This window comes from Odocoileus virginianus, chromosome 12 (assembly GCF_023699985.2).
Source record: "Odocoileus virginianus isolate 20LAN1187 ecotype Illinois chromosome 12, Ovbor_1.2, whole genome shotgun sequence".
Taxonomy (NCBI): domain Eukaryota; kingdom Metazoa; phylum Chordata; class Mammalia; order Artiodactyla; family Cervidae; genus Odocoileus; species Odocoileus virginianus.
In genome coordinates, this window is record NC_069685.1 from 60305029 (window position 1) to 60315931 (window position 10903).

Sequence of the window (10903 nt, forward strand, 5' to 3'; positions counted from 1 at the left end):
CTCACTGCATCCTCAGGTGTGCATAGAGCTCCTTACAGAGGTGGGCCTTTCAGACTTGAGCAGGACCCCATTTAGGTGTTGACTGTTTCAGAAATAGATTTTCGGGAACACAGGAGTGGGTTTGTGTTGTCCCTGGCTTAGGGGGAGCGGGTTTGGGGGTGGAGGGGGAACTGATGGTGAATAGATACATGAAATACCATTCCAGTTATTTTAGTCTTAGTGCAAGGTCAGTGGTTCATCCCCGTTAGCATAACCAACCAGTTCTGTCTCACTTTCTTGTGACATTACCGTCTTGGGTCTGCTTTTTTTCTCACAACAATACAGGGCTAAAGTTCTGAAAGAGTCCCTCCTTCATCCCTAGGACAGATGGGAACATCTCTTGAGGAAGGTAGCAAAGTCTCAGGCATTTATGTAACAAAATACTTTATTAGTAATTTGTTAAAATTATACCCTTCAAATATAGCTAAAGTGCAAATTTCTCCCTCCAGTACAAAGCCAGCCCTTCAGTCAGGCTTCCTTGGTGTGCTTACAAAAAGCAGAACGGTAGAAGAGTTAAGGTTTAAGAAATATCTTATGGCATACAGATACAAAAATACTCTTTATCAAGGCTTGAATAACTCACTTGGGGCCATTTCATACATCGTTTCACTTCTCTTTTAGAAAACTACTCTGCTTGTTACACAGTTAGATTCTGTAGAAACACTTACTACATCAGAAGAGGGTCCTCCTTACCATCAGGATCTGAATTGCCTCCTCACACAGCACTCGGTGGGCGTCCACCCTCGTTCAGACATCGACAGTCCAGTGCTGGACGTCACCGGCTCAGTCCCCGGAAAAGGGGCTCGATGGTTTCTAGCCTCTGGACTGAACAGCGGCAGTCGTGTTGGCACCTGTGCCAGGTAATGATTGAAAAGACTGCCTCCATAACGACAGTTTGGGTGTGTTACATGTAACGTTTTAGATCTATGCTGCTGCCCCCAAGGGGACAGGGGCCATGGGGCAGGTAAGTGAATGAGAGGGATGCACCCTGGCTGTGGTCGAGGGTGTTTCTTGGTTCCTACAGAGTGGCGTCCTAACTCATCACAAACGCTTGTCTGGCACGGACTTGGCATCCGTCTTCTCTGATGTGTCCTCTAACACTTGACTTGCAGCAGGATTTAACTGTCTGGTGACAAACCCAGAGAATCTTTAGACTAAAACATCTGGTCTGAATTGCTGCAAGTATGAGAAACATCAATAGAAACCAGGCTAGCCACACCCCTGTTCTTAATTAGAAAAAGTCTTGATGTGGAAAAACAGCCTTATTTGGTACCAGAGGTTTGGAAACTGGCTCAAAGCATGTTCCTTGGACTAAGCTAGGTGTCTTAACTAGATACATGGTGAATGCTCACTTCCTGTCTCAGAAATCTGCTCTAGCAGTAAGATTAGTCACAACACTAATCTCTTTGTAGGGGCGCCAACACCTGTAAGAAATAAAGCTTTCAGTCCTTTCTCAGAACTGCAGCCAGGTCGTCCTCAGCCGTGGTGATGTCCCAGGGAGGCACAGACTCTCCCAGCTGGTTCCAGAAAGTGCTGGAAGGAGCTACTCCTCCAGGGCTCAGCCCACACTCCTCACCTTAGTGCAAATTTTGCTCCAGAACTTGTGTTCTAGTCATAGGAGCATGGATGCCCCTGAAACCACCGGGACCACCTCAGGGGTCAGGGCCACCAGCAGACACCACACGTGTGCCAGCTCAAAGGAAAATAAATAACTTGGCTCAGTTATAAATTATCTTGGGGACAAGGCTTAATAATTTAGTTTTCTTCCTTAAAGAGACATTTGGAGGTAAAGAATGTTTTCAGTTCCTTCCCCATCTCCTTCTGCTCTGGGAGACGACTAGGTTTCTAGAAATTGGAGTTTTTTTCCCTCTGCTGGGACATCCCCTTGCCGCCAAGGAGGGATTTGTAGCGTTAGGGCTTCACTGGCAGCGTCTCCTTGAACCCAGAGTGGTTGGGTCTGGCCTCTGGCAGCGCCACCGGGTACTCCGTGGTGGCGAAGAGCAGCGTGTCCAGGGTGGTTTCCGTGCACTTGGCGACGAAGCGGATGAAGGGCCTCACGTCGCCCTCGTTGGCGACCTCCAGCACGTGGTAGTACTCGGACCGCTGCTCCTTGCGGATGGTGATGGGCGGGTAGCCTGCCTGCATGAGGATGAGGTTCATGAGCAGGCGCGAGGTCCTGCCGTTGCCGTCGATGAAGGGGTGGATGTAGACGAGCTTGTAGTGGGCCAGGGCCGCAAACTCCACGGGGTGCAGGTTCATGGCGTCCTCCGAGTTGAACCACTGGACGAACTCCTGCATCTGCTTCTCTACCTCCTGTGGTGGGGGCGGGATGTGGTGGCCCACCAGGACCTGCGTGGTGCGGAAGCGGCCGGCCTCCACGGGGTCCACGTAGCCCAGCACCCGCCGGTGGATCTCCAGCACGTCGCCGATGCTGACGGAGCCCACGCGGGACAGCAGCGTCGTGTTGACGTACGTCATGGCTGCGTGCATGCCGATGACCTCGTTCTGCTCCTCCAGGCTCTTCCCCGGCACCGCGTAGCGCGTCTCCAGGATGTGCCTGATCTCCGAGAGGGTGAGGGTATTGCCCTCGATGGCCACTGTGTGGTAGATGTGGTGGTAGTACGTCTCCTCCATCACCCGGCGCAGCGCAGAGTTGCCCTTGGGGATGGACATGACCTTCTTCACTTTGCTGTCAATGATGCTGAAGAAGCGCTGGTCGATCTCCTCCACCAGCGGCAGCGTGCGGTCGCGGTTGACCAGCGCCTTCTCGTGGTGGGGTGCGATGGTCAGCGCGCGGGTGTATAGGTAGTCCGCCTGGATGATGTCCTTGTCCTCCTCCGAGAAGATGCCGAACTCGTTGAGGGCGTCCACGAAGCCCGGGTCCATCTTGAGGGCGTGCAGGAAGAGCTTGTGGGCCTTCTGCCGCTTGCCCTGCCGTTTCATTTCCAGGGCCTGGTTCAGAGCTGCTTTGGCCTCCAACTTGCCGGCTACAAAAGAGCCAGAGGCACAGAGCAGGCAGAGGATGTTCAGGGGGCCCGTCACCTGGGCTGTCTCCCCCACAGCCTCAGGGCCCCCTCCAGCCAGGCTGTACCTGCCCTTCGTGTGCCTGTCTGTGCAGACGGGTTTGTTCCCCTGCAGCCCCGTGGGGCCCTGGGCTGGTCATTGTCCACTCAGACCCCGAGCCACTCTACCATGCGGGCATCAGCTGGGTGCCCTGGCCCCTTCTGAGCGGTCGTGTTCCTGGATGGCCACGGCTCCCATCAGGCAGCCCTTCCCTACAGCTGCTCCAGCTCACAGCCACTCTAGTGACTTCTGGAGGTGCGGGTCCCTTCTCCCTGCATCCACCCTGCCCCCTTAGACTCTGAGTGTGAAGGGCTCCCCACTGCTGCTAGGCCCTGGGGGCCTCCTCATCCCTGGACCTTTTGACCTAATGGTTTTCAACCAGACCCTCCATTACACCTGGCCCTTTTCTGCCGCCATCCCACCTTCAGTGCCAGCCACACCTCCTGGGTGGCTTTTAGTTCAAGGGTGCAGTGCCCTCCTACCCTTTCCACCTGAATCACTTTCCCCTCACACCTTCTCCCTCAGGTCTCTCTGCAGGCGTCCCCTCCTTCAGGGAGCCTTCCTGGCATGCTCCCTTGGCTTCCTCTGCTCCATAGCACCACCCCTATCTTGGCCACTTATTACCTGTGTAGCTGGGAGCTCAGGGCGACCACATGCCCTGCACACAGGACATAGCAGGCCCTCTGAACACTTGTGGGATCAACAATCGTTGAGGAGAGATGGCCAGTCTTACCTGGAGAGGCCTTGGTCTTGACCCCCAGCAGCGCCGCACCCCTGGAGGTGAGACTGAGCTCTGTGGATGGCCTGGTGCACTTGGTGATGGCGGGCTGCGCCCGCTCCAGCTTGCTCCTAAGCAGGTAGAAGCCCTTGAGCACAGTCAGACAGTGTTCTTCCACCGTCCCCAGCGGCAGCAGCAGGGCCAGCAGGGAGCCCAGCACCATGCTCAGCAGCATCGCCCACAGGAAGCGGCCCCAGACTGAGACCCACTTTGGTTCAGTCACCGCCATCACCGAAGCCATCGGCGTGAGTGTCATCTGGGCCCAGAGGCAGGCCCCTTGCACACATCCACAGGGGCCTGGGAGACAGCAGGAGCTGCAGGAGGTGAAGCAGGGGAACGACACCTTCAGGACACAGGCCTGGCTTCAGCAGAGTCTCAGAGACCTCCCCCCTTACCCCCACGCCTCTTAACTGATGACCGGGGGTGGGGCAAGGCAAAGGTGGGTGCCCTGTCCAGGGTGGTGCGACTGCAAAGGAGTACTGCTGCAGCTCGACGCTCACTAAACACTTGCTGTGTGCCAGGCCCCATGCTGAACCCTGGTGGCAGCCTCGTACGATCTCTCTTGCGGTCTTCAAGCAGAAGCCCGGCTCTGCAGCTGAGACAGGTTCAGGGAAGTGAAGGCCCTTGCCCAGAGGCACTCGGACAGCAAGTGACAGCCTTGGGACCTGAGTGCGGAACCCACGGCTCTAGTCTCCCCACTTAGGCACAAATCTCTGTGGCCTCAGACCCAAAACGGTGTCCTGGATACACAAGACACATGTCCAACAGCTAAGGCAGTTCTGAGGCTCGTTTGAGAAGTACATCTGTTTGGGGGCCTGATTTATTGCCACCTGGGCAACCACCTCCCCCCTGCCCTGGCCCTGATATTACCCACAATACTGTTTCCTGCTCTGGCCTTTCTTTTCTGCCCTGTCCAACAGGCATCTGGCCTAGAGTTTGGGCAGTCTGAGAATCTTAAGAGGAACTCAGGTTGTGGGTCTGAGGCGTGACTGACCTCTATGACAGTGAGCAGGTGCTTGGGGCTGGCAGTGGGAGTGGAGGAGTCCAGTCTGCAAGCACCACCATGCTAACAATAAGCATTTATTAGGCAACTATGGTGTGCTGGGTACTGAGGTGAGTACCAGCTGTGCCTTATCTCCCCCCTCATCATCCCACGGAGGTAAGATGCCCCAGGCGTTAACTTTTCAGCTGAGGAAAACTAACACACTGAGTAAGTCAACACCCAGATGACCCACAAGAAGTAAACAGGCATCAGGAACGAATCCCCAGTGCATATATGTCTAGAGTACCTAAGTCTTCCCCACCACCTTAACTCACAACTAGGGCCCAAGCACCAACTCCTGGTACTAGACCAAGACCCCGAACTGATACGTTTCAGGGGGAGCCTGGCTGGTCGATACAGAACATCTGAAAAGGCTTGGTACGAACTCTAATGCGGAGGTACAGAAGAAGGTGCGGGTCACTGCTCCGTCCAGGTGGTCGGGGCTCTCCGGCCCGGCTGCAGCTTGCCAGGGAAGAAGTGTTCCTGAGAGGCACGAATCTCAATGCTCACTAGCTAGGAAGAGGGAAACTGAGGACCCGAGAGGACACTGAACTAAGGTCATCCTGGGGACCCTCCCCTTTCCGAACCCTACCCAGGGTTCACTGCCCCGCTGCACCCTTCCCCGCCCACCCCCTCCTCACCTCGCGCCGCTGCCAGGCCCTATTGTCACCTTCTCAGCGCTCGCAGTCTTGGCTGGCGGCCGGCTCCCGGGACCTCCGCCGCCGGCCCATGGCCCCGCCCTCGGCGACTCGCCATTGGTCGGTCCGCCAGCCTCTTCGCAGCGGATTGGCTTCCTCAACTTGTCGGCGTCTCGCACTTCCGGGTTCTCGCGTCGGCCTCCGCTTTCCCGGGAAAGACGCGCCGTGGGCCACTCCCATTGGCTGACTCCTGTATCGGTCTCGTGCTAGAAAGGGCCAATAAGCAATAGGGAGGGCGGGGCCAGGGCCACCAGCGGGAACCCTGGGCACGGGGAAAACCCCTACCTAGGCGGCTTTGGGGCCTTCTGGGTAGCGACAGGGAAACGAGGTTCCGATTGCCTTTCTCTTATGCCCAGGGGAGGATGAGAAGGGGCCCTGGGAAGGAGGGTACCTCAGTTTCCTTAGGTGTAAAATGAGGAGGCTGATGGTTTAAACCTGTGTCTGACTTCCGAGCCCGCTTTCACAGCCTGGTCTCTGCTACCAGACCTGCCGGCTTCTCTCTTTCACCTTCTTTTCCTAAGTTTTAAATTTACATACTCTTGCGAAGAACCAGCCTGGTTCTCCTGCCTCCCGGTGTGGACAAAGAATGTTGCCTGCCATTTTAGTAAACAATGTTGCTGCCATTCCGGTAAACAACAGACTATGGCCATCCCACAAGACATCAACCAGCTGCCCAGAGGGTGTGTACTGAGGGGAATTCAGTATGGAGAAAAATAGAATAGGGGGCCTAGACAGTTCAGATGCAATCAAAAGAATAATTTCAATGAGCCTAGATTCTTCCATCTTTTCATATCTAGGAGAGCACTAAAATCATTAACTTGAGATGTCTGTTTTTGTGATTAACGGTCATGTTTGGATGTTCAACTGCATCTCTCCCCCACCCCACCCTCCACCTGGCCCCAGCCAAAACTCATCCTAGCTCCTCCCTTACCTGTTTGGAACAGATCTTCAGAGCTGAGAGACTGTGTATTGGGCCATATAGTCCTCAGTAATAAGCCCGAATAAAACAACTTTGAGCTTGTATGGTTTCTGTGGTTTTTTTTTCTTCAGTTGACAGAAGTTTTCCTTGAAGCAGAGAGCTGAAACCTCCATCTTAATTCGCAAATATTGACATTAAACATGCAGGATGCATCCAGAAATGCTAAGCTCTAAGTACATGAGGTTAAAAAGAAAATGTTACCACTCCAGTTTCTGAAGTCAGAGAGACCTGGGCTTCAATTCAGATTTTGTCACCTCCACTCTGTGTCCTTGGGCAAGTCTCAGTCCCCCCATTTATAAAATGGAGGCTAACAGTCTGCCTCACTTTTGCCGTGACGTCTGGGATTTGCAGAAGCCCTGACACCAAATCAAGTTCCTCTTATCCCATGCACAGCATGCCAAAATGCTGAGAAGCTGAGGTTTACGGCAAAGAGGATTTATTCAAAAGGTAGCCAAGTGAGAAGACAGGAGAACAAATCTAAGATCCTCCTCTCTGAAAGCCAGGGGCTCAGCGTATTTACTTGAGTTTCTCTTGCGTTTCCCTTGTGGCTCAGCTGGTAAAGAAACTGCCCGCAATGCGGGAGACCTGGGTTCAGTCCCTGGGTTGGGAAGATCCCCTGGAAAAGGGAAAGGCTACCCACTCCAGTATTCTGGCCTAGAGAATTCCAGGGACTGTATAGTCGATGGGGTTGCAAACAATGAGCGACTTTTTTAACAGGAGGGAAAGGGGTAAGACACAACTTTTGAAAGAATGACACATTCTTGTAGCCCAAGGACACAAGATAAACCAATTAGAATCAAGTGGGACCAAGATGGCAGACAAGACTAGACCTTGATCCTCAATCAGCAAGTGAAATGACACACCAGAGGTGCCATGACAGTTCCAAGGCACTGTCAAAAGACCAAGAAGTGGGCGGTGGCCCAAACCCTGGAAATCTCCTCCCTTCCCAAAATAGTTGGAATAATCCTCCCACTCATTAGCACATGAAATTACCCAGCCTATAAAAACTAACCATGCGACATTTTGCACCGTACTTGCCCTTTGCGATGGCCCATGCTCTATCTGTGGAGTGTGCTTACCTCTGCTGCTGCTGCTGAGTCGCTTCAGTGGTGTCCGACTCTGTGTGACCCCATAGGCGGCAGCCCACCAGGCTCCCCCATCCCTGGGATTCTCCAGGCAAGAACACTGGAGTGGGTTGCCATTTCCTTCTCCAACTGTGAAAGTGAAAAGTGAAAATGAAGTCGCTCAGGCGTGTCCGACTCTTCGAGACCTCATGGACTGCAGCCTACCAGGCTCCTCCGTCCATGGGATTGTCCAGGCAAGAGGACTGGAGTGGGTTGCCATTGCCTTCTCTATATATCCACTACTTACCTATCATTTTGTCTCTCACTGAATTCTTTCTGTGATGAGAAATCAAGAACCTGAGCTTCATTAGGTCCTGAAACCAGGTACCATGGGTTTTGGCTGGGTTTAAGTCCCAGGCATGTGGGTTCAAGTTCCAAGCAGGGTTTTGGCTGGATTTGAGTCCCAAATATTGTTTCCTTGGGCTCAAAAATCACTGCAGATGGTGACTGCAGCCATGAAATTAAAAGATGCTTGCTCCTTGGAAGAAAAGTTATGACCTAGACAGCATATTAAAAAACAGACACATTACTTTGTCAACAAAGGTCCGTCTAGCCAAAGCTATGGTTTTTCCAGTAGTCATGTATGGATGTGAGAGTTGGACTATAAAGAAAGCTGAATACCCAAGAGTTGTTGCTTTTGAACTGTGGTGTTGGAGAAGACTCTTGAGAGTCCCTTGGACTGCAAGGACATCCAACCAGTCCATCCTAAAGGAAATCAGTCCTGAATATTCATTGGAAGGACTGATGCTGAAGCTGAAACTCCAATACCTTGGCCCCCTGATGCGAAGAGCTGACTCATCTGAAAAGACCCTGATGCTGGGAAAGATTGAGGGCAGGAAGAGAAGGGGATGACAGAGGATGAGATGGTTGGATGGCATCACTGACTCAATGGACATGAGTCTGAGTAAACTCTGGAAGTTGGTGATGGACAGGGAGGCCTGGCATGCTGCAGTTCATGGGGTCACAAAGAGTCAGACACAACTGAACAACTGAACTGAGTCCCAGTCACGTGGGTTCAAGTCCCAAGCAGGGTTTTGGCTGAGTTCAAGAGCCACATGGGTTTGAGTCCCAAACTGGGTTTAGGCTGGTTTCGAGCCCCAGCATGTGGGTTTAAGTCCCAATCTGTGGTAAACGATTTCATTTTCACTTTCAGGGTATTTACGAGATGATTAAAGCTGCTGGGTGGTCGGAGGCTTGGGGATCATGGGGCAGGTAACTGGAAGAAGGCGTGAAAACTGTGGGTCTGTGCAGGCGTAACTAAGCTACAGGCCTCCACACATTCAAAAGGTCACAGAGGGACCCTCACCATGCCCCGGTGAAGGGTGAGTGATCCTAACCCATCTCAGCCAGCTCAGTTCAATCTAGACACAACTGACTCCAATTTGGGTAAACATCTTATAGTTTAGCTATGGGCAGCTTCTGAAACGAAGCAGGGTCCTATAGTCCTTCTCCCATGTCCCCCGCCTGCCTTTTGTCTGTGGAAAAACTTTCACCAAGAATGAGTTTAACCGGAGAAGTGAGAAAATGCAGGCACAGAGGAAGAGTCCAAGGAGATTAAACAAGAATAGCTTCGTCATTATGCACAGTCAAGGACCTTTCTTGTTCCTCTTCATGGGCTATAGATGATATTCTAAGTCATATCTTGTGAGCTGTCTGATAGATACTGAAACCCCCACCAGTAGAGAAGTTAACTACATGATGGCCAGAATAGCCATGCCATAAGCTGCCACAATTCCAAGAACTGGCCTCAAGAAAATAGGAAGAAACCGACCCTGGAACTGAAGATTAATTGTACTTAAAACAATCAAAACGATACTGGTCAGACTGCCATACAACCAGTTTCAAGATGACTGTCGGAGCTGCTGGTGCTGTTTCTACATGCAGCCCGCTTCCCCCCCCATAGAAGCTCTTTTCCACTGTTTGTGGTGGGTTGGGGTGAGAAGTCAGCCTAGGGACTGAAATCCTTCCTCTACCACCCTGGTTGCGGGCAACAAAAAATAAAGCAAACTTTTGTTCCGTTAGTGTTGCTTCTTTATCAGCTTTTGAGCAGCGAACAGTCCATGCTCCACTTTTAGATATGCTTGGGGGACACACAGCTCTTAAAATGACCTTAGTGGAGGCAGATGAAATAGATTCAACCCACGGTTGCCCCTATTTTTGGATCATTCCTTAATCTTAAGAAATAAAGGCAACAACTGTTCTGGCTCCTTCTTGGTGAGAAGGGGTGTAGCTTGATGAATCAAACCATTTAGCACCATTCATTTGAAAATATTCTCTTGTTCCCAGAGTCAAGTTAACATTTTGATCCCAATAAACAATCACCACCTACATACCAGCTGTCAAGGCATTTATAGGCCCAAGATTGGTAACTGAAACCACAAAGATGTAGCCTGAGGGGGAACAGAGAATGCCAGATATTTGAAGCTCCAATACTTTGGCCACCCGATGCGAAGAACTGAGTCTTGGAAAAAACCCTGGTGCTGGGAAAGATTGAGGGCAGGAGGAGAAGGGGACGACAGAGGATGAGATGGTTGGATGGCATCACTGACTCAATGGACATGAGTTTGAGTAGGCTCCGGGAGTTGATGATGGACAGGGGATGCCTGGTATGTTGCAGTCCATGGAGTTGCAAAGAGTCAAACATGACTGAGCAACTGAACTGAACTGAAGTTCTTAAGGAAGAAACATAGCCTGGGAACACTCAGTACAATTTCTATAATATCTTGACCAAGTAGAATCTTGCCAGGGGCAGACACCAGGGTTTTAAAAAAAAAATATCCAAGCAGAGGGACTTCCCTGGTGGTCCAGTTGTTAAGACTTCACCTTCTAATGCCCGAGGTGTGGGTGTGATCCCTGGTCAGGGAGCTAAGCTCTCATATGCCTCGAAGCTAAAACACCAAAACAAAACAGAAACAATACTGTAATAAATTCAATACAGACTTCAAAAAAAAAAAAAAAAAAAGGTCCACATTAAAAAAAAAAACCACAACTTTAGAATCTAAGACCATGAGGAGAGGACCAAATTTCAGTTTAGTCAAGAAAAAAACGGGACAGGAAATTCTGTTATTAGCCCAATATATTGCTTGCGAAGGGAGACGGAAATGGCAACTCACTCCAGTATTCTTGCCTGGAGCATCCCATGGACAAAGGAGCCTTGAGGGCTATAGTCCATGGGGTTGC

General features: G+C 51.5%; 1 protein-coding gene and 1 long non-coding RNA gene across 3 annotated transcripts; one reads left to right on the forward strand and one right to left on the reverse strand.

The window, feature by feature from the left end:
* Positions 1-406: 406 nt before the first annotated feature.
* Positions 407-5670, reverse strand: FICD (FIC domain protein adenylyltransferase). Of its 2 annotated transcripts, none has more exons than XM_020876038.2 (3): positions 5564-5670; positions 3836-4194; positions 407-3026 (listed from the first exon to the last, which is right to left on the reverse strand). In XM_020876038.2, the coding sequence occupies exons 2-3, from the start codon at positions 4134-4136 to the stop codon at positions 1951-1953; spliced, it is 1377 nt and encodes a 458-aa protein (XP_020731697.2). In that variant the 5' UTR covers positions 4137-4194; positions 5564-5670; the 3' UTR covers positions 407-1950. The 2 variants fall into 2 exon arrangements, with proteins under 2 accessions (XP_020731697.2, XP_020731698.2); XM_020876039.2 differs by lacking the exon at positions 5564-5670 and adding an exon at positions 4292-4373.
* LOC139037811 (uncharacterized) lies at positions 4497-6641 on the forward strand. The gene is made up of 2 exons (XR_011490726.1): positions 4497-5090; positions 5259-6641. It is a non-coding gene; the product is annotated as an uncharacterized lncRNA (long non-coding RNA).
* Positions 6642-10903: the final 4262 nt, after the last annotated feature.